Genomic DNA, 24362 nt, shown 5'->3' on the forward strand with positions numbered 1-24362 from the left:
GCGTCCGCAGAGACGCATATTTGGGCCAGGTTTGCGTCGCTGCGGACGGCCAGGTCACTTTGCGTCGCGCCGCTGGAGGTGGTGCCAGCCGCATTTTTCGGCCTGGCGGACGCAAACGGTCGCTCAGCGTTCATTTGCGTCGCGCCGGGCATATCCAACGGGCCGACGCATTTTGGACGTCCGAAATGTCCGTTTGCGTCGGCCCGCGGACGTCCTGCGGCCTAGGGCGACCGTTTGCGTCGGGGGTACCTCCAGCGGTGCAGACGCATATTTTTAGCGGAGACAGCGTCAAGCTCGTTAATGGCGTTTTACGTCCCGTCGAGGACTGCCGCCGGCGATTAACTGTTCCCGCGCGACGACGGTCGTTCCCGCGCGTGCCCAATACATTGGCAAGTTTCAGGCCGAGTAGCTGGACTTGGAGGCAGCGGCGGTGGAGGCGGAGGTTGCGGAGGCGCAGGCGGCAGAGCGCGCGGAAGGGCGCCTCGCGGCGACCAGGGCGGAGATCGCCAACGCCATGGACGAGCTCGCCGATGCCAGGGCGGAGCTCGCGGAGGCGCGGGCGGCGATGGCGGCCCCACCAGCGGACGACGACGCCCCGTGCCCCGCCGCTCGAGTGCTTCGGCGACCGCTCGTTCGGTCGCGTCCTTCGACACCCGGGCCGGGGACGCCCGCGCCGTTAGGCTTGGTTGGCGGAGGAGGAGGCCAATAGTTATGCGATCGACATGGCTCGGGGTTACCGTGCTCCGACCTGGACTCGCTCCAGCGAAGGGCCCCTTCTCCCGCGCGGGTCGAGCAGAGAACCGGAGTCGGCGGGCGACATCGCCGCCAGGGACGAAGCGGTGCCGGAGGCGGCTAGGGACAGGGCCCGCTTCCTCGCCTGGCCGACGGGGTTGCGGTGCGGCGACCCGTGCGAACGACGAGGCGGCGGCGGCGGCCCATGCGGCGGCGGAGGAGGCGGCGGCCCAGGCGGCGGAGGAGGTGGCGACTATGGCCAGGACAGTCCTGTGGGACTCCTCTCTGGCCGAGGCCCTCGAACGCCGCAGGCGGGACGGGGTGACCAATCTGCGGCATGCCCGGCGTGCGGAGTGCGCGAAGCGCTAGCGCTTCGACGACGGCGTCGGCCCCTCTGGCGGCCAGTAGTAGGCTGCGCGACTACGAGTAACCGAGGCTGGTGTCGGATTTCATCGTGATCGACGACAACGACGACGAGTAGACGCAGGTGTTAGCTTTTATATTTTTATTTCCCTTTATTTACTATGTAAATTATGTTTTTTTGCTGAAAAAATCGAAAAAAATGTGTCGTGCCGCTGGAGCCACCCAACGAAAACGGGCGCGCGATCGATTTCGACCATTTTAGCTAACGCAAAACAAAGGCGCGCGGATATTTCAGACGTCTAATTTGGGTCGTCCCGTTGGAGATACCCTGATATGAGGAGTATGTAGAATGATACGAGGAGTATGTAGAAAAAGAGGCAGATTTAATATAGTACTGATGAATGGATCGGTTAGTGTTTGCACTCAGTACCCTGGCTAGCTCCGTTCCGTCCGCTTTAAATGCAAGGTGATGGATGGATTAAAAACACGACCGCTCAGGCCGGCCATGGCACCATGCAGTCTTGCCGCCAACGCCCCACTGCCTCAACGCCTGCTACCGGAGCTGGCCAACTTCCTAACGTGCCGCCAGGGACAGAGGCGGCAGGCCTTGCCGCCATCTTCAACGGCGGCAGGTGCCACGTGTCACTTGGCACGCCCTGCCGCCACAGGAAGGTGGTCTTTTTTAGCAATTTTTTTTGCAGGTGGTCTTTTCTGGCAATTCGTTGGTGCAAGTGGTCCTTTTCGTCAAAAATTTAGGAGAGGCTGGTTTGCTTTGTAGTCATTTTGTCTTTGGCGGCTATATTCAGATTAGCTGAGTGTGGAGTTCGTGCTATGCTTGTTATTCGCAGCGAGTTGTAGCTTGTGATTACCTTCTATGAAAATATGGTAGGCTTAGAGGGCACAAATTTGGTGCACATGAGCACCACTGCTCTCAGTTTTCAAAATATTTAAAAATTGTATTTATATGTTTCAAAAAATTATCACATTTATTTCATGAATACATACACATGTTCTGAATATTTATGCAAAGTTTCGGTAGAAATTGCATTGTATTTTGAGCTACAGGAGAAAAACAAATTTGTGGCTACGTATAGATGTATATATTTGTCACAAATTTGTCTTTTTTGTATACCTTAAAATATAATATATTTTTCTCTAAAATTTCTACCGTACCTTCAAAATGTTTAGATGTGTGTGGGTATTTAATTTCATATTTTTTGAAATCCAAAAAATATGATTTTAAAAAATCAGGAGCACTGGTACTCATGTGTCAAATAAACTTTTCGAGGCTTAGACATACTTCCAAAAAAAAATCAAATTTCGATTTGTCCTTTGACACGAGTTGAACTGGATGCATGTTACCTTCTTCTTACGGGGAAGATAACTCGTAATATTTATTTGATCGCATCTTACCGTCATTTATCTATTCCGCTCGTAATCAAAGCACATATAGACATATAGTGGTCTTGTATGCGCCAGCGCGCTCACGTGCATAATAAGCCAACCTCGACATTGTTTGGCCACGGTACGCTAACAATATCCCAGCAGCATCCTGTTGAAGAAAAACTGGGGCAGAGTGTCATGCAACCACCATTCCACCAGAGAGAAAACTAGACAGAGCAACGATGCACTGCATTATTTGTCAAATGTAATCGCCCTGCACAATCTTCTTAGCGATGTACTTCCCCAGGAAATCGAATCCGTGGCAATAGAGAGCTTCGATCTCGGCACGCTTGCCAGTGTCAACCATCAGTGTCAGCTCCGCCCTGTGCTTCTCCTGCACACGAAACACCACCTTAATTTATTTAAGCCAGACGGACACTGAATCCATCATCATTCTGATTTTACTGAACACTAGGATTGAGCTCGGACAGCCCCAGATTGCACCCCCAACACTCACACCCCAGCACCCTTCCTTCACACTCCGCCTCCGCCCCGCATCACTGTCAGCTCCGGCTCGAATTGCGTCTCACCTTTGATGCCACATCCATGTTGTCGCTGGTTGCAGCCCGTGCTCATGGAATCAAAGAATATGAGGGGAAGAGGGCATATTTTGCAACAAAAAAATGATTTAGGCGATAGGGAGCTGGCAAATCAGTTAAACTGCGCAGTCATCTTAAAGCTTGCCGGCATACCGGGGTGGGAGGGCTAATGCATTAGGCAGTCTCCTTGGCGGTGTACCAGAATTCAGAGAAGACAAATTATTGTCTGCTACCATTGTCAGAACATACATAAAGTTTTAGACGACTTGCAATGAGAATACTGGTTTTGTGTTCAGGATGATCAGTTGATTGAACACAGCAGCATAATTCAACTAAAAAATTTCGTAACAAATGAAACCTGAGACGAGAAGCTTGGTGCTGCTGTACTGCTACCTGATACATTGCCTAAATTTGACATACACCACAATTCCAACGGCTGCAAAAACTCCAATACAAACCACAACCTCCCGGGTCGCTCTCGCGCGGGGCGACTCCGGAGGCACACCCAAACCCTAGCAGAGCCGCCCCAGATCCCGGCCACCCCTGGCCGCTGCTGCCGCCGGCGGCGGTGGCGGCGCCTGGCCGCTGAAGGCGGAGGGCTTGGCGGGCGCCCCCGACACCTCTCCTGCGCGCGTTGAGGCGGCGGCTGTGGGGGTCGCATGGTGCGGCACGGCGACCCGTCGGCGGGTGCTGTGGCGCGGCCCGGCAGGGCGAGGGTGCGGCGGGGGTTCAGGTGGCGTCGGCGCGGGCTCGGGCGTCGGCCGGCTGCGGCCGCGGCACCGCTGCGCGGGCCGGCCTGGGCCATCTCTGGGCTGCGGCGCGGCGACGCGCTCTCCCGGTGGCGGGGTGGCCGCAAGGAAGGCTGGTGGGGAGGGGCAGTGTGCCGTGTCCGGGATGCGGTGGGCGGCCTCGCGATGGCGAGGTGTTGCGTTTCGCGCCGGCTCGCTATGGGCCTCACCGGGGCGCGGTGGTGCTCTGGCCGCGCGCAGTGGACGGCCGGCGGTGATGCCCAGCGCCGGGGTGGGTGTGGCGGCCGTGGTGGATAGGTGCTGGTGGAGTTCCGGGGGCGGCGGCCCCGGGCAGCGCCGTGGTGTTGGTGGGCATGGTGGAAGAAGGTGGTCCGGTCTTGGGCACGAAGCAGGATGGCGCGACAAGTCCCGGGCTAACGCCTTGTCTCGGTTGCTGGCTGGCCGGCAGCTGGCCGAGGCCGGCGATGGCGGCGGCTTCGGGCGCCGCTCCCTTCTTGAAGGCATCGCCGAGGTGACGTTGTGGCTTCTTGTCTGGGTTTGCTCCGGGGAAATCCCTAGATCCGCCGTGATTGGTCGATGGCGGCACTCTTGTGTCGTCTTCCCTCTTGAGGGCATCGATTTGGAGCTGCTTAGGTCGGAGGGACCCGTGGAAGTTGGATGGTGTTGGCGTCATGGGTTGCGTGGCGACGATGACAATGGTGAGCGGTTCGGAGTTGCGGCATATTCTTCGTCACCCCTGCCGTGATGGTGAAGTCGGAGCTGCGAGGCGACTTGTGGCAACGATGCCACTTGATTGGTGCTTGCGTCGGTGTAAGGCGTGCAACTTCTCCTATGAAGGTCACGGTTGAAGTCGGAGCTGCTTCCTCCTCGACGTGCTTGGGGGTCGACTGTTTGGCATAGGCTCACTTGGGTCCCGATGTCGTTTGCGGCGAGGGTCTCGATGGCAGATGTCTAAAGTGAAGTCGGAATCGCTGTCTCGTGGAGTGACGACGATGACGCTCGATGACATCCTCAACGGGTCTTTCTCCTCGATGGCGTCTGTGCTTCGTGTGGGTAGCCAGGTTGGCGGGGTGCTATGTGTGTGTTGTTGGTTTTCGCCCGATTTTCTCCTAAAAATTGGGCACTTTCTTCTTAATTAATAGATTGAGGCAAAGCTTTTGCCTCCGTTTCGGAAAAAAATTTTTTTGACATACACCCCATACTGGGCCGTGGAATATATTCTCAGTGAGATGTTGGTGCATTTTATAACTCTTCATTTTGAGAGCCATGGCCATGATTATGGTAAAATAACCAAACTATATTCTCAGTCAGTTTTGAACAAAACTAACATGGTACTACATGCCTTCAAATATGACTGCTGAAACTGTCATAATTTTATCTGCTGCCACATGAATTCACTTAACCTACTATTATCGGAAGGATATGTATACAATGGCCGTCTAAATTTGTAGTGATTGTACTCCCTCCATCCCAAAATGGCCTAAGCTTTAGCCAAAAGTCAACATCTTCTAAGTTTGACCAAATTTATACGAAAAAATATAGATATCTACAATATCAAATGGACATTTTGAGAAACTATACTTTCTGGTGAATCTATTGATATTGATTTGGCATTGTGAATGCTTATATTTTTACGTATTAATTTGGTCAAACTTAAAATATGTTGACTTTTGACTAAAGCTTAGGCGCCTTATATTTTGGGACGGAGGGAGTATATTTGTACTATAATTAGAGTATGTTATTTTCAGCACTGCATACTCTGAAAAGTTGAGGAATAGTAGACGCACCTGCAAAAACTTAGAGGACAGTAAGCTTTTGGCGATCTGCAAATCACGAGGCTTCAGCTCTTGGAACGCACTCTGAGGGATAAGTTGCAGATCATCTCCTCGTAGGCCAAGCCATTTTACATTGCAAGCTGTAAATAAAGAATACTCATTAATATAATTTAAAAATATGGGCTTTCAAGCTTTGACAATGCAAAAATACCATATCTGTACGATTCCAACCCCATTGATATGCTTCCGTATTTGTATGTGCACAGTATGGCAAGCCCTGCAGGGTTCCTGAATTGGAAATAAACCTACTAGCTTTATCTGGGATATAAACAACCAGAAAATTGTACAAATCAGCATTAGAAAAGGGCCTAACCAGTCCACTAATGCAAAAATTGGCATATTTGGAAAAGTCTGGCTCAGTCGATGCAAGATGAACCTGTTTCAGAATATTCAAAGATAAAATGGAATAAGTATAAGTAATTAGTATTGTCGACAATGTCACGGGATTAGATTACAGGTACAGAACCTTGTGGCGATGTCAGGATATCCTTTTGCGGTGATGATGATACATGGAAGCTGATTATATAAGCGGTCTTCAGCCAGCCTCTGAAATATGGCATCCTATTTCAAATAATGAGGGCTATCAGCTGGAAGCAAATTTCATAGACTACATCAGTACACTAATTTATTGCAAAAGAAAAGAAAAAGATACCTTCTCCACTACAATGAGATATCGGGCATCCGAATGCAAATTTAATTTTCCCAGTTCGTTTAGGTCTCCGGTAATGGCATGCCCAGAAGGTCCAAGAATGGAACAGTCAATGCGTTCCTCCTCCGGCTCCTAAGGTGAAAACAAAGTTCAGGCTGTTGTGGCTTCATGAAGAGACAACAAGAGTCTTTTATTGATCCCTTTAACAGACAGCACAAGTTTCTATCATGTAATACATATTTTTAGCATGCACACACATGCAACACAAGCCGTCCAATCAGTGCCCCTCTACTTGACGCCATGATTCCTAAGCTCTGCCTCGTGCAACGGAGCAATGAAACAACATCTGCACAGGAGCAAAGCGAAAAGCTGAGTATGCAATTACACGATGATGAAACAAGAACCAAGTGGACTAATTGAATTTTGAAGACCTTGAATGCTTTGGTTGACATGACGCTGGCAACTGAAGTAGTTGGGCGAGTCAGATAGAAGCTTGTAGAACAACTCCCTTTGGGTGACTAGCTTCCCCTCGCCCAAGATCTTGTAGCACATCTCCATGACCTTCCATACTGTTCAGGATACATAACCGGTTTAGACGCCTAAAAGGATGTGGCCAAACATGAAGAATGCAGTCCCGAGATATTGCAGAAATCCACAGGAACCTCTCACAAATGCCCTGGCATCATTTTCCCTCATCAGTGATCTCTTGCAGAAGGCGTAGGACAGATAAACTGACGAAACGTCACTCAGCAAGCTGCTGCGCAGGCTGCAGTTGGCAGACTTCCGGGCAATCTGCCGTGCCGACAACACTTAAGTAAGAAAGGCACGATGAATTTATTGATGAAACATATAAATCTGTGCCAATCGTCGTGACTGGCAGCTACAGCTACAGGTTATGCAAAACCTTTTGAGGACACAGCGAGAGTCGATATGAACAACCATCACCTTAAACAGGTAGTAAATAGGATACTGCATGAATTTCAAAATATGGGACATAATGACAGCATAACAAACATTCACTGAACCAGGCAGCACGGCACCGAGAATAAAAAAATAGGGGCTGGGGTTTTGTCAGCCGCTGTACCAGGGGGAGAATGGAGATGGACGGAGAAGATGGAGACGACAGCGCGGCGAGGAAGTTGAGCACCGCCACCTCGATCCTTGCCCTGACCTATCGAGTTCGCCACACGCGCGCGCGCGCACACACAACCATGTAAATTTGGCCATGGGGGCAGTGGCGATGCTAGGGGACGTGGGAAGTGGGGGGCAAGAGCGGAGTGAGACCAACCTCGGGGGGAGAGAGGACGTCGGCGGAGCAGAGACGGCGGTCGGCACCGAAGAGCGACGCGGCCGCCACGTCCGTCTCCGCCATCGCGCCGCGCTTCCTCCAGGGAGACTGGGAGAGGCGATGGCAGTTGGGCCTGCTAGAGCCGCTGTCTGGTCTGGGCTGGGGCGAAGTGCCCTCGGAGTACAGCTGGGCATGGGCAGCCCGGCCCGGAAATCCCAGGACGGGGTAGGTTTGAGCCCGATTTATAGGCCCGACGGCCAAGCCATGTCGGGCTTGGGCTTGCAGTTTTCAGGATTTAGTTAAGTATTGGGCTGGGCTTCTTGGGCGGGGTTTGGGCCCAATTTATAGGCCTGGCGGTCAGGCTGGGCCGGGCTTGACTTGACTTTTTAGCTTCAGGATTTATCGGGTCTGCCCAAAACCTAGCCCGTCCGAATTTGGCCTAGGTGTACCTTGGAGCAACTCCAGCGGATCCTGTAAAAATGTGGAGCCCCTATCCATTGGGCACCCTGTTTGAGGCTTCATGCATTCGGGGCGCCCCTTGACGCACCCAAGCCCCACACATCCTGGTCGGTATAGGGCCAGCCCATTTTCAGATTTTTTTTTCATTTTTTTGCTTTCTTTTTTATTTCTTTTATGTTTTTTAATTAGCGAAAGTTCAAATTTGAAAATTTCTCAAATTTTAAATGTTGATTTTTTAAAAAATGTTTAAATTTTAAAATTATTCAAAATTCAAAATTGTTTAGATTCAGAAAATGTTCGAATTCCAAAAGTGTTCATATTCAAAAAATGTTCAAATTCAGAAAATGTTCATATATAAAAATAATATTTTTTTGAAATTATTTTAAAGAAAATAGAAAAACTAAAAATATGTTCATATTAAGAAAAGATTATTTTTTTTGAAAAATAGTTCAGATTTTAGATTTAGAAATTTCTAAAAAGTTCAAATTCAGAAATTGTGCAGATTTATAATTGTTCAAAATAATTAAAAGATTGTTCCCAAATTTAAATTTTAAAAGTTCTTCAAATTAGAAAATTGTTTGGATTTTGAAAATCTTCAATTTTTTAAAAATGTTCAGATTTCATATATCAAATTTTAACAACGTTCAAACAGTTTAAAAAAATCGAGAAAACAATACTGAAATTTGGAAACGGACTAAATACCGAAAAACCATATAGAAAAACGAGAGAAGGTATATGACCATGGACCAGAAGCAAAATTTGGGTGTGTGGCAGGCCAACTAGTGCCGACCAGGGTGGTTGAAAGTTCAAAGATGGTAAACCTAGAGGGAGATGAATAGGTTTCTACAAATTTTAATTTTTTCTTTCCAATATTAGACTTTGCGAAATATAAATGTGAGCCTAATGCAAACTAGGTGAGGCACCCTATATAATGATACAAGTAACTCGAGCACGAATGCTCTCAAGGGCAAATATAACACAAGTAAGAGTTCGGTTAGAAATAACCGATAGCACGCGAAGACGAAGGTTTATTCTCGTGTTCCCTTCCTTTGCAAGAAGGTGCGTCATGTTTGGAGAGGTGGGAGTCCCACGAAGGATTCCCCAACACCACGAAGGCTCACCTTCTTCTCCTGAGCCTGTCCCGCGAAGGAATAGCTCTTCTCACTTGTGGTAGACTTTGAGGTAGCCTCCAAACCTTCACAATCTTGTCAGGAGCAAATCCATTGCCCGGATGCTTCCAGACTTCTTTTTCCCATCTAGGGTTTTCAAGGAACCCTATAGAGCAGGTATCTCGATGAATAAAAGGGGGAACAAGATTTGGCTCGGTGGAACTATAGATCAGGGCCTCCTCTATCTTTTCCTGGAGGGATTCAAGTTTGGGTGGAGGAGGAGGGAGATCTGAGGCTTTTGGTGTTTCTACCAATGGTGTATGAGAGAGAGAGCTCAAGAACAGTTTGTGACGTAGTGCCTTCGTGTTTTGAGGTAGGTGAAGGGGTATTTATATGGTCACTTGAAATCCAGGCGTTGCAACTTGTCCAGCTCAGCAAACCTTCGAGGAGCCCGGTCAACCCGGGTCTGGGGCTGGGTCATCCGGTGCAGGGGCCGGACCATCCGGTCCAGACCGGACCTAGCGCCGGGCCGTGACCGGGGCGGGACATGGGCATACAGTACCTGCCCCCGGTTGCCACCAGAGCAGGAGCCGGTACGCGCTGAGGCAGCCGGTCCAAAGGCCGGCCTGACCGGGCGAGAGGCCGGACCAATCCGGTCCAAATCGAGCCATAAGCCGGGCCAGCACCGGGCGAAGGTGGAAACTCCCCTGGATGGTGCCCGGTTGGCACCGGTCCAGGGGCCGGTCGGCGCCGGGTCAGCTGGTGCCACGGTCGGTCCAACCGGACCTCCGGCCGACCTGAGGCTGAACAATCCTTCTTCATTTTTGTCGAAGTGGGGGGGGTCTCCCTTCACCTTCTTGTTCCATTGATACACCATTATGCCTATTTGGCTAATACATGGGAATAATCTCATAGACATGTGTTACACCAATTACTCTAGCAACGGTGTCATTGTTACCAAAATAATGGATAAGGGTAAAATACCCTTACAATCTCCCCCTTTTTGGTATACGATGACAAACCAAGCTAGAGTCACATATAAATATTATGATAAGCTTAAACCTTGATTCCATATAAGATATTAAGACAGCTCCCCCATAATGTGTGCACTTGGAGAGTTTATGTTTGAATGCAAAGTGCACCATTTTTTGACCATGAGAAGCTCCCCCAATATCTTTAGGAAACAATCATGGTATGGACAGGTATATATCAAGATATAAGCATAAAGCATAATCATTCGAACATAGAGATTAAGCATACAATAACTTGTCCATACACGAATTATTCAAAGTAGCAAATGGTTCCAGAAATGAAAGCAAGCAAATAGCACAAGCCAAGTAAGAGGCAAATAAAGTATCAAACATGGCTTGTGCAACACCCACGGAACCCCGTGATCCTATACTCTACTCTCTTCCCCCCTTTGGCATCGGAACACCAAAAAAGGCGAAGAAAAGAGTAGGGATGCTAGCGCTGCCATCAATAGAACTGTGTTCCAGAGGGTGGAGAGCCGTCATCATCATCCTCATCCTCATCCTCATCTCCTTCATACTCTTCATAGTCTTCATCATCATCTCCATTTCCAGAAGCCTCGGGAGCATGAGAAGATCTAGTCCTAGGAGGAGGAACACCACCATGAGCAAATAGGGAGAGATAAAAGTTCTGGAGCATCTCATCATCAATGGGAGGCATCTCCCAAGTTGGTGCAACCATAGGCTCCACACTACAAGAAAAGTTCTGATAGACAACGTCTCAAAATCGTCCGCTAAGGGGTATTTTTCGTCGCCTATGGGCCTAACCCGACGATATGGGTTCTGTTGTCGAAACTGCGTCAGGCAAAGTCCTACCACGTTTTTTTCGGTCCGTCGCGCTTGGGCGCCCTTCCGCCACGGAAAATCGGACCGTTGCGTATGTTTCCGGAGCCCGTTGATCGCCGACGTCATGCAACCGACACGTGGCGTACGCCGTTAATCGCAAGCTAACGGAGTTAACCGCTGAAACCCCGTGGTAGATGGTAGGCCCACACGAGGCCTGCCACGTCTTAAGCGGGCCGGCCCATTAAGTTTGTGGGCCGGGCCAGGTGACTTAGTTTGACCGGTCAACTATATAGCTGGGCTGGTCCATTAGTTACGTGGGCCGGGCCTAACCTCTAAGGTTGACTGGTCAAAACATTAATGGACCGGCCCACTTAGCATGTGGGCCGGGCCGAATGCACTCGTTTGACCGGTCAACAGGCAAAAGGGCCGGCCCACAAAACATGTGGGACCCACTTTCCTGTTATTGGGCCGGCCCATTTACCAAGTGGGGTCCACTTTAAAGCAAGTGGGCCGGCCCAAGAAGTTATTGGGCCGGCCCAATTAGGGTCAGGTCCCATTTTCCTCCTATAGGGCCGCCCATTTAGTACGTGGGGTCCACAATAGACTAAATGGGCCGGCCCAACAAGCCGTGGCCGGCCAAAATCACGTGGGTCCCACTTTCTGTTAAAGGGCCGGCCCATCTAGTATGTGGGGTCCACCATATAGCAAGTGGGCCGCCCAACAAGTTAGTGGGGTCCACCGTATAGCAAGTGGGCCGGCCCAACAAGTTAGTGGGTCGGCCAAAAACACGGTGTGGGTCCCACTTTCCGATTAAAGGGCCGGCCCATTTAGTATGTGGGGTCCACCATAACGTAATTGGGCCGGCCCAACAAGAAAGTGGGCCGGCCAAAAACACAGTGGGTCCCACATTCCCGTTAAAGGGTCGGCCCATTGAGCAAGTGGGGTCCACGATATAGCAAGTGGGCCGCCCAATAAGATAGTGGGTCGGCCAAGAACACCGGTGGGTCCCACATTCTGTTAAAGGGCCGACCAGCTTTGTAAGTGGGGTCCACCATAACGTAATTGGGCCGGCCCAACAAGATAGTGGGTCGGGCCAAAAACACAGTGGGTCCCACTTTCCTCGTTAACGGGCCGGTCCGGTTTGTATGTGGGGTCCACCACGTAAGCAATTGGGCCGCCCAACAAGATAGTGGGTCGGCCAAAACACATGTGGGTCCCGCTATCCTTTTAATGGGCCGGCCCATTTGATAGTGGGGTCCACAATGTAAGCATGTGGGCCGGCCCAAGTAGAGTGTGGGGTCCACGATAAATCAAGTGGGCCGGCCCAATAAGTAAGTGGGCCACCCCATTTAGTTGTCGTTTATATGCCGGCAAAATAGGCGCTTTAGGATTTTGCTTAATTGGGGCGTTTAAGGGATGGGAATTTGTGATTTAGATACCGAGAATATTTACGCAAAGACATGATTTCGTCGGATAGCCTCACTTACCACGAGCACCATAGAAAAAATGCGCGAAAGAACTATAAAAACTAATTAAATATTACATCAATTGCAAGGCTTTGAAAAAATATTACGTAACCCGAGAGAAATTGAATGGTAATTAAACCTAGCAATTCAATGAAGCCATTCGGCAATCTTTTAAGTTGTCCATGCACCACCTATATCTGAAACAAAGACATTACAAGTTAAGACAAAGAACAATGGAAAGGCAAAGACACTACAATATTGTTTGCCAAAGAATTTGGAACTCATCATTTCGTCGTTATAACAAGATCGTTGTAATGCGCACAATAAGCAAACAAAGAGTGCATGCCGCATACCAACAAACCCAATATAACAGAGCACGTTAAAATGAAACAGCAGACTTACTACTTTCGATTCCCATGCAAACCAACATGTTCAGGGAGTACAAAATTGGCATGAACAACATAGTAGCAGGCTATAAATTTTGTAACAACGACTGAGCAAGATGAAGTTATGATGGCTACATCTACAGAGCAGGGAATGTAAACCAAAAATAGAAGTTACGATGGCAACAGCTAAAGAGGAGGGAATGTGAACCAACATGTGCCAAGTGCAATTACTTCAAATTGGCCGTGAACTAAATAATACTCCTGAACTTGTAGTGAAGGGGATGCAAATCAAGATGTTTCGGGATATAAACTTGTAATGAGAAACACATAGAGGATAGTTAATGCTGGAGCTTAGGATGGACCAGATAGAGAATATAGTGGGATCACCTGTGAACTTGTATAAGAGGGAATGCAAACCAATATGTTCAGCATTCCATATGTGAGTGTCATGCCAAGTCAGAGAAACAAGTCAATAATGCAGCTTTTGAAGAACAAGATGGCACACAAAATTATTATCTAGTAGTATGACAAGTATATTTGTACTACAAAGTTAGATAGCGAGTGATAGCATGCCAAACTAAGTCCTTACTTTGTTAGCTTACAATGAACTAGATACAAAACAATGGCATCACCTCGTAGTACAGGAATGCAAGCCAACATGTTCATGGAGTAAAAAATTGGCGCAAACAACATAGTAGCAGGCCATAAGTTTTGTAACAACGATCGAGCAAGATAAAGTTATGATGGCTAGATCTACACAAAGCAGGAATGTAAACCAAATATAGAAGTTACGATGCCAAAAGCTATAGAGCAGGGAATGCGAACCAACATGTGCAATTACTTAAAATTGGCCATGAACTAAATAATAGCAGGATGTTACTATAATAGCTAGGAATAAAACAAATAGGAGTTATAATGGCATCACTCATAAACTTGTAGATAAGGGAAACAAACCAATTTGTTTCGGGATATAAAGTTGTAATGAGCAACACATATAGGCAGTTACTTTGTTAGCTTACTTAAGTAGATAGAAATAACAATGGCATCACCTGTAGTACAGGGAATACAAACCAACATGTTCAGGGAGAACAAGATTGGCATGAACAAAATAGTAGCAGCCTATAATTTTTGTAACAACGACTGAGCAAGATAGAAGTTATGATGGCTACATCTACAGAGCAGGGAATGCAAACCAAAATGTTCAATCGCTTAAAGTTAGCAATGAAGTAGAAAATAGCAAGGTATTACGGTCATAGCTAGGAATGAACTAAAAGAGCTTCAGACAAACAAGCATCCGAACCTTAACATGGCGCTAAAACAAGGGACTTATATTAGGAGAAGCACTCTGTGGGAGTCACAGCAGATCTTCCTGGGGTTGATAGATCCGGTGATGAAGTACGCTACATGTGCTACTTGGGGTTGGAGAGACGGCCATTACACTTCATGGTTACTCATCTCATCTGCAAAAACGTAACGGCGCGTCGTTAGCACAAACAGGTTCCCCAAGAGTAAACAAGAACTTGCAGGCAAGCAATAGAAAAGCGACAGTAGAAGAGTTTAGATCATGCACGGCGCCGGTGAAGCAGATCCGGTTCATGCACAACGGTGTCGGTGAGCAAGATCGGATGCGGTGGACGACGGATCCGGCGAAGCGGCTCCGGTGGGGTGGACGATACCGAAGCTGAAGCGACTGCGGTAGACTGCTGGATGAGCATATGGTTTCGAGGTTCGGCGGGGATGATCCGGTCCGGTTGATGACGACGTCGATGAAGCGGCTCCGGCAGGCAGCCGGATGACGAGGATCGCGAGGGCTCGGGTAGGCCAGGGAAGTCCGGCGGGGATGTTCCGGTGCGGTGGTCATGGGGGTGGGAGAGAGGGACTTGGGAAGTTCCGGTGGGTGGTCTGAGGGAAATGAATTTTTTCTGGGAGGGTTTCCGGGCTAGGGAGGTGGTGATCCAAAGAATGACGGGCATACCCCCCCCACCAACTGACTTTGCTGTCATCTCCACAGGGTAGAATGAGAATTTGAAAGCGTGTGAAATTTTTGTATTTTGTGGGCGGGAAGATTTGCCGCTATGAGATTTTGAATTTGGCTACCGTCCAAGTATAATGATAAAAAATTGTGACACCGTACTAGTACCTCTGTTCAAGGCCGAGTGCAAAATCAAATCATCATAACAGTAAATAACGGTCACTACCATGATCATGTTCTATCTCTGAAATTAGCGTATCCGCTAGATCTTGCAAAGTATAATGATAAAAATAATTGTGAGACCGTACTAGTACTTCTCTTCTAGGCCGAGTGCAACAGCAAATCATCATCACGTTGAAAATTTGTTACCATGATCATGATCTATCTCTAAAATTGGCGCATCCACTATATCTTGCAAAGTATAATGGTAAAGAATTTGTGAGACGGTACTTCTGTTCAAGCCCGAGTGCAACATCAAATCATCATCACGTTGAAAATTTGTTACCATGATCATGATCTATCTCTAAATTTGGCGCATCCGGTAAATCTTGCAAAGTATAATGATAAAGAAATTGTGAGACAGTAGTAGTACTTCTGTTCAAGGTCGAGTGCAACATCAAATCATCATCACGTTGAAAATTTGTTACCATGATCATGATCTACCTCTGAAAATGGGCGCATCCGCTAAAACTTGCAAAATATAATGATACAAAATTGTGAGACCGTACTAGTACTTATGTTCAAGGTCGAGTGCAACATCAAATCATCATTACATTAAAAAGTGTGTTACCATGATCATGATCTATCTCTGAATTTGGCGCATCCTCTAAATCTCGCAAAGTATAATGATAAAAAAAATTGTGAGAATGTACTAGTACTTATGTTCAAGGCCGAGTGCAGGATCAAATCATCATCACGTTGAAATTTGTTACAACGATCATGACATATCTCTAAAATTGGCGCATCGGCTAAATCTCGCAAAGTATAATGATAAAAAAATTGTGAGATTGTACTAGTACTTATGTTCAAGGACGAGTGCAGGATCAAATCATCATCATGTTGAAAATTGTTACAACGATCATGACATATCTCTGAAATTGGCGCATCCGCTAAATCTTGCATGTGGCGCATCTCATTGCGGAGCAATAGGCCAGTGCTATCAAGGTTGAGGCGTCAGTAGCGTCATCGGGCTCTCCTCTTTTGAAAGATCTTCTACATGGCGCGGCGCACCGCCCGTCGAGAAGCAGTCACATGTGATACCGAGGTGGAGACGTCGCCGGCATCCTCGAGGCGCGACCGCACTTCTACGAGCCAGCGTCGACTCAAGGTATGAATCCTTGCGTTGTCGCGCCCTTCTTCCGATGAAGTGGGGTGCCTTAGATTTATTGTTCTTCTCTTACGATTATTTCGAGCCGAACATGTGTGCTCTTTCTCTGAATATATTGCTTGAAAAGCTAACCAAGTTACTTAAATTCACTTCATTCTTAATCTTGCGTGCTAATTTTGTTATTTTTGCTGACAGTGGTGCGCGCAAGGAGATTTATTTGTGGGTGTGCTGAGTTGTTGGGCAGTGGCGGACGCAGCAAAGAATTGGAGGGGGGCACACCCCAAAAAAAAAATTTTGCGCCGTCAAAATTGTGAAAAACGTTTGCTAAATGAACAATATATAAGGCTCTGTTGGGATGTTTATATTGGGAGACTTGTCATTGTGTTTAGTTGAATGTTGATAACCTAGGATATTGAGATTGAATGCCAATATTTCTGTTTGGATATTTAGATATTTAGAAGCTCGACTTAATATGGAGGGTGAATGCCAAAATAGTCGGATCAACTTTGAAATTCTGAAAAACTAAGAAACAATGTGTACAACACAAGGAGCTCGGTGGAACCACGCGCTAGGGTTTCCGTCTCGCCGCCGCCGCTCCGGCCGCCGGCGGGGCGGGCACCGCGTGTCCGCGTTTTTGAGACCGTCCACAACCACCTCAACATTTTGCTACATATATGCAACTCAGTGAGGAAAATATCGTCAGTACTTTACATTTTTGTGACATACAACAAGCACCCATTTTCTGAACATCGATTCATTATTTTAGGAATTATTAAAAACTAAACTTTTCAATGTGGGGAGAATAGCTGAATATGGGCAATTTTAAGTTTTGAACACTTAACACTAACACACAGTATAGCACATGGAAATAGAAACAGAGAATGGGGAGGCGGAAGCGGACACTGGACGTGGACCTGCTAGAGCGCAGTGGTGTGGCGGCCGACGGGAAGAGCCGGGAAAGGTGTACAATGGCGGTCGGCGGCCAGCGCTGCGGCGGCCGTGTAGGATAACGTTGCATAGAAACAAAAATTTTCCTACCGCGAACACGCAATCCAAGCCAAGATGCAATCTAGAAGACGGTAGCAACGAGGGGTTTATCGAGTCTCACCCTTGAAGAGATTCCAAAGCCTACAAGAGGAGGCTCTTGTTGCTGCGGTAGACGATCACTTGCCGCTTGCAAAAGCGCGTAGAAGATCTTGATCACGATCGGTTCCGGCGCCACGAACGGGCAGCACCTCCGTACTCGGTCACACGTTCGGTTGTTGATGAAGACGACATCCACCTCCCTGTTCCAGCGGGCAGCGGAAGTAGTAGCTCCTCTTGAATCCGACAGCACGACGGCGTGGTGTCGGTGGTGGTGGAGAAATCCGGCGGAGCTTCGCTTAAGCGTGCGGGATGTGGTGGAGGAGAGAGACCGCTAGGGTTTGGGGAGAGAGGGGGAGGCTAGGGCGCCGGCCAAGGGCAGCCCTAGGTGGTGCGGCCAAGAGTGGGCAGCCCCCTCCCTCTCCTCCTCATTATATAGGTGGAAATCCCCAAGTGTTGGTATCCAAGTCTTCGAATAAGACCCCAACAATGAAACCTCCCATATGTAGGGAAACCTACCCAAGGTGGGAATCCCACTTGGGGTGGGATTCCCCCTTCCATGAGGGGAGTTGGCCGGCCACCCTAGGGGAGTCCACCTTGGACTCCTCCCCTTTAGGGTTGGCTGGCCATGCAAGGTGGAGTCCCTCCGGGACTCTACTTTCCATGGTGATTTCTTCCGGACTTTTCTAGAACCTCCTAGAACCTGCCATAAATGCACCGGATCATTTCCAAATTTGGAATATGACTTCCTATATATGAATCTTATTCTCCGGACCATTCCGGAACTCCTCGTGATGTCCGGGATCTCATCCGGGACTCCGAACAAATATTCGAACTCCATTCCATATTCAAGTTCTACCATTTCAACATCCAACTTTAAGTGTGTCACCCTACGGTTCGTGAACTATGCGGACATGGTTGAGTACTCACTCCGACCAATAACCAATAGCGGGATCTGGAGATCCATAATGGCTCCCACATATTCAACGATGACTTTAGTGATCGAATGAACCATTCACATACAATACCAATTCCCTTTGTCATGCGATATTTTACTTGTCCGAGGTTTGATCTTCGGTATCACTCTATACCTTGTTCAACCTTGTCTCCTGACAAGTACTCTTTACTCGTACCGTGGTATGTGGTCTCTTATGAACTCATTCATATGCTTGCAAGACATTAGACGACATTCCACCGAGAGGGCCCAGAGTATATCTATCCGTCATCGGGATGGACAAATCCCACTATTGATCCATATGCCTCAACTCATACTTTCCGGATACTTAATCCCACCTTTATAACCACCCATTTACGCAGTGGCGTTTGGTGTAATCAAAGTACCTTTCCGGTATAAGTGATTTACATGATCTCATGGTCATAAGGACTAGGTAACTATGTATCGAAAGCTTATAGCAAATAACTTAATGACGAGATCTTATGCTACGCTTAATTGGGTGTATCCATTACATCATTCTTATAATGATATAACCTTGTTATTAATAACATCCAATGTTCATGATTATGAAACTAATCATCCATTAATCAACAAGCTAGTTTAAGAGGCATACTAGGGACTTCTTGTTGTCTACATATCACACATGTACTAATGTTTCGGTTAATACAATTATAGCATGATATATAAACATTTATCATAAACATAAAGATATAAATAATAACCACTTTATTATTGCCTCTAGGGCATATCTCCTTCAGTCTCCCACTTGCACTAGAGTCAATAATCTAGTTTACATTTGTAAAGATATAACACCTTGGCCTTCTGGTGCTTTATCATGTTTCGCTCACGAGAGAGGTTTTAGTCAACGGATCTGACATGCTCAGAACCGTATGTATTTTGTAATTCATTTGCGTCTCAACGCATCACTCATTTCCAAATGAGTTGGCATTAAATATGTTTGGTCTTCTGGTGGAACCTTAATTCCGCGGTCTGAAATATGTCACTAGTATTGTCACACACAATATAGCTTCAAAGTTCTGACTCTGTCGGAAATACACCAAGTTCTCAAAGAACCTCTTGACTTAACATCCTTTGTCATTGTCAAAACAATGACATACTCTGCCTTCTTTTGTAGATTCCGTCACAATATTTAGAACTCTTCTAAATCTAGCATAGACAACTTCTAGCTCATTGTGCTACCTTTTAAACAACACTTAGTCTAATTTGAGATTGAAATTATATTTTATATGTGACAAAACCAATATCGGTGTAACACCTTACAGCGATTTGTTTTTCATTTCTTCATACAAAAATATATATATATCCTTAGTTCTTCTAAAGTACTCAAGGATATTCTTACTGTTGTCCAATGATCATCATATGAATCATTCTGGTATATGCTCATAACACTTTATAGCACATGATATCTGATTGTGTACATATTATTCGTGATCTATAATCACTCATGTGTTTTTACTCATTGAGTGTCAGATACACTCAAGTCTTGTTAAACCTTCATATGACAAGAACATTTTCTTAACATTTCTATATTGAACTACTTCAATATCCATTCTATGTACTTTGACTTAAACTTATTATGTGTTTCAATCTATCTTCATAGATTTTGACACTAAATATGTTTCAGTCCATATCCTTTCATTGAAGTTTAATTTTCAATGAAACCTTTTAATCAAGTATATAATTACATCATTTATAACCAACTATATGTCATCTACATAAGTATTATAAATATGTCTCAGTGCTCCCACTTAATTTCTTGCAAATGCAAACCTCTTCATCGTCTCTGATGAAATCAAAAACTCTTTGACTATTTCATCTTGGTGAAGATTCCAACTCCGTGATACTCACTTTATCCAATTGAAGTTCGTATACCTATCTAGTATTCTATGGACTAGCAAAACAATTGGTTGTATCTTGTATACATACTTCTGTTAAGTAGTGTATTTTGCCATCCTACTAGCATATCTCATAAAAGAAATATGTAGTGATTACTAGAATAATCCACATAGACTATAAGCATTGCTACGGAAGATCTAATCTTATCGTAGTCAACTCTTTGAACTTTGTCGTAAACAATTTTTCGACAAGTCGAGCTTCTTTAAGGATATTTCATCCAAGTCTATAGATCCATTTACTTTCAAAAAGTATTCATCTATTATGGATTTCATGGCGTATGGCCATTTTAACGGAGTCAGGGCCCATCATAACTTCTTTGTTTGTAGTTGGTTTATCATTGTTCAAAATCAATCCTTTGTCCACAAATCATTTATTTGATCACAAAGTAAACCATACCTACAAGGTTCAATATGTACTTCGATCTCCATGACTAAAACACTTTGTAGTCATGGGAGCCATGATCGTTGTGGCCGCTTCCGAAACCAATTCCGATGCTGCGCTACTCTGATCATTATGCTCAGGTTCATAAACCTTATCAAATTATATTGTCCTCCCACTCAAATACTTCACTAGAAACAATTTCTCGGAAATAAGAAACATTGACAAACACTTTTGTCTTTGTCTCGTGGGAAGAATTCCCAATCAATTCTCTGGGATAACCAACAAAGACATTCATCCGATTTTGGTTGTAAACTCTTAGACCAAAATTTAAAGAAAGGACTATTAGGGTTTATACCCATGCCATAACTTGTATGGTGTCATTTCATCGGATCATGATGATGCTCTATTCAGTGTAAAAGCGGTAGTCACTAAAGCATAATCCACAAAAATATAATGACATCAATATTTTATCTCATCATTGACCCAACAAGTATTGGATACATCTCTTGGATACTTCTTCATCACTATGATACTCCAAGAAACGTGAGTTGTAGAACAATTTCATAACTCTCTTAGATGTTCGCTAAAACTCGTAATTCAAATATTTCCTCCATGATCCAATCATAGATATTTGACTTTTCTATTACGATGATTTCCACTTCATGCTGAAATTTATTTGAATCCTATTCAAATGTTTCAAACTTTTCCTTATTGAATATATCCACATATATACTCAATCCATTGTTTGAAAGTTTTCATGAAGTAGAAGAATCTTCCGCACACAACTATGCCCAGTGAACCACATATATCATTATGCATGTTTTCACTAAGTTAGTTGCCCGTTCAATTCTTCGGCCTATGAACGGTATTTCAGTCATTAACTTTTAGAAAAGATTTTGCAAGTGCCAAACGATTCAACAAATCGAATGACTCCAAAAATCCATTTGCATGGAGTTCCTTCATGCGATCCTTTCTAACATGACCTAAATGGCGGTTCCACAAATAAGTGGAATTCAAATCATTTGCCTTATGGCATTTTAGCGTCAGTGTTATGTATGTGTGTTTCACCATTAAGATTTATAATAACTTATCCATCGTATATGGAGTAATGTCATAATTTGAACAACTCATTGTTTTCATTTGACCAGAGCAAAATAACAATTATTAAGTTCTTTATTATAAATTCTAAGGGCTAGATAGAATGCCAACGACGAACATAATAACACTTTATTTTGTTCCAGACGTACATTTCTATCATATTCCTTGTCAGTCACTTAGGCCATTGTATTCTTGTATTGCGTTGTTTTGTATGACACTTCATACCAACCAATATAGTAATAATATCAAAGAATTTCATAGTGTGACCTAACTAGGAATACAACCATAACATGTATATCATTTATATACACCTAAGCTAGACTTTCTAGTCTTTTCTTTCTTTCTGCCAAAATATCTTTTGCAGTTTCTCTTTTAGCTTTCCTCATTATTCAGAAAAACACTTCAACATTAATAACTTCTAGGTTTGTTGGTCTAATACCAATAACCTTGAGGTTCTTATTTTGAAGTTGATCATCATATGACAAGTGTTCTAGATTTCACTTATTAGTAACTATGATGAACAATTTCACTCATAATTTTATCCATCAATTCATGACAACTTTTTGAGACCATGTCTGTACATGCTAGGCTCATAAAGTTTAACCTTAGTATTCGCATGTGCAAATCTGGCTTGCACCCGTTGTAAGCACACGTAGAATCTATAACACCCGATCATCACGTGATGCTTCGATATGACGAGTCTTAGCAATGGTGCATACTAAGGATGATAACTTCATGGATATGCGAATATCGTTAGTGCCCCAAAAGTTGGAGGATTGTGACGCCTGGCGTCTTCAACCTTCATACATTCCCATAAAACTTATGAGTTCATGTAGTCTCACCAAATTATATTCTATCATCTTGCAATAAGGTCTTAGATATCACATATATCTCATACCTTGATTATTTCTGAAAACTAAATTTTCAGCTCCTTACTTTTCAAACAAATTTGAACTTCAAGTTTTACGGAGACAAGATAACTTTAGGTACTAATTGAAACCATAACTCTTTGAATCAACAATGTGAGGTTTACTAAAAGTTTGCAATAGGACTTAATTAATTCTTGATTCTTTAACAATACGGTACCAAACCGTAAAGTTTCTTGTCAGATTTTAACAGTATTTCTATCTCAATAACAAGACTAGCGCATAGTAGAAAACGGATGCCAATACTACAAAATTAATTCAAAATACTACTCAGGCTATGTTTATGATAATTAGTTCATGTTTTAATCTAATTACTAATGAACTCCCACTTAATACAACATCCCTCATAGTTGTTAAGTGGTACACGATCCAAATTCACTACACCAAAAACCGATCATCACGTGAGATGATGTAGCTTCAATGGTGAACATCAACATGTTGATCATATCATCCATATGACTCGTGTTCAACCTTTCGGTTTCCGTTGTCCCGAGGCCATGTCTGTACATGCTAGGCTCGTCAAGCAAACCCAAGTATTCCGCGTGTGCAACATGGCTTACACCCGTTGTATGTGAATCATTGAATCTATCACATCCGATCATCACGAGATGCTTTGAAACGACGAACTGTTACAACGGTGCATACGAGGGGAGAACACTTTATTATCTTGATATTAATGTGAGGGATCATCTTATAATGCTACCGTCGCGTTCTAAGCAAAATAAGATGCATAAAAGGATTAACATCACATGCAGTTCATATGTGATATGATATGGCCCTTTTGTCTTTGCGCCTTTGATCTTCATCTCCAAAGCACGGACATGATCTCCATCATCTTCGGGCATGATCTCCATCATCATCGGCATAGCGTCAAGGTCCATGGCACCGTCTTCATGGTTGTTCACCTCATGTAGCAACTATTACAACTACTTTGAAATACTACTCAACATGAAAATTAAAGACAACCATAAGGCTCTTGCCGGTTGCCACAATACAATAATGATCATCTCATACATATTCATCATCACATTATGGCCATATCACATCACCAAACCCTGCAAAAACAAGTTAGACGTCTCTAATTTGGTTTGCATATTTTACGTGGTTTAGGGTTTTCGAGTAAGATCTAATCTACCTACGAACATGAACCACAACGGTGATACTAGTGTTGTCAATAGAAGAGTAAATTGAATCTTCACTATAGTAGGAGAGACAGACACCCGCAAAGCCTCTTATGCAATACAAGTTGCATGTCGAACGAGGAACAAGTCTCATGAACGCGGTCATGTAAAGTTAGTCCGGGCCGCTTCATCCCACTATGCCACAAAGATGCAAAGTACTCAAACTAAAGATAACAAGAGCATCAACGCCCACAAACCATTGTGTTCTACTCGTGCAACCATCTATGCATAGACACGGCTCTGATACCACTGTAGGATAACGTTGCATAGAAAACAAAAATTTTCCTACCGCGAACACGCAATCCAAGCCAAGATGCAATCTAGAAGACGGTAGCAACGAGGGGTTTATCGAGTCTCACCCTTGAAGAGATTCCAAAGCCTACAAGAGGAGGCTCTTGTTGCTGCGGTAGACGATCACTTGCCGCTTGCAAAAGCGCGTAGAAGATCTTGATCACGATCGGTTCCGGCGCCACGAACGGGCAGCACCTCCGTACTCGGTCACACGTTCGGTTGTTGATGAAGACGACGTCCACCTCCCCGTTCCAGCGGGCAGCGGAAGTAGTAGCTCCTCTTGAATCCGACAGCACGACGGCGTGGTGTCGGTGGTGGTGGAGAAATCCGGCGGAGCTTCGCTTAAGCGTGCGGGATGTGGTGGAGGAGAGAGACCGCTAGGGTTTGGGGAGAGAGGGG

General features: G+C 45.4%; 1 protein-coding gene across 2 annotated transcripts; it reads right to left on the reverse strand.

The window, feature by feature from the left end:
• Positions 1–2433: 2433 nt before the first annotated feature.
• LOC127314856 (meiotic recombination protein SPO11-2) lies at positions 2434–7740 on the reverse strand. 2 transcript variants are annotated; one of them, XM_051345385.2, is made up of 11 exons: positions 7599–7740; positions 7395–7481; positions 6973–7102; positions 6742–6879; positions 6568–6656; positions 6314–6442; positions 6128–6222; positions 5975–6037; positions 5813–5889; positions 5614–5741; positions 2434–2872 (listed from the first exon to the last, which is right to left on the reverse strand). In XM_051345385.2, the coding sequence occupies exons 1-11, from the start codon at positions 7680–7682 to the stop codon at positions 2738–2740; spliced, it is 1155 nt and encodes a 384-aa protein (XP_051201345.1). In that variant the 5' UTR covers positions 7683–7740; the 3' UTR covers positions 2434–2737. The 2 variants fall into 2 exon arrangements, with proteins under 2 accessions (XP_051201345.1, XP_071679775.1); XM_071823674.1 differs by lacking the exon at positions 7395–7481.
• Positions 7741–24362: the final 16622 nt, after the last annotated feature.

This window comes from Lolium perenne, chromosome 7, assembly GCF_019359855.2.
Source record: "Lolium perenne isolate Kyuss_39 chromosome 7, Kyuss_2.0, whole genome shotgun sequence".
NCBI classification, from domain to species: domain Eukaryota; kingdom Viridiplantae; phylum Streptophyta; class Magnoliopsida; order Poales; family Poaceae; genus Lolium; species Lolium perenne.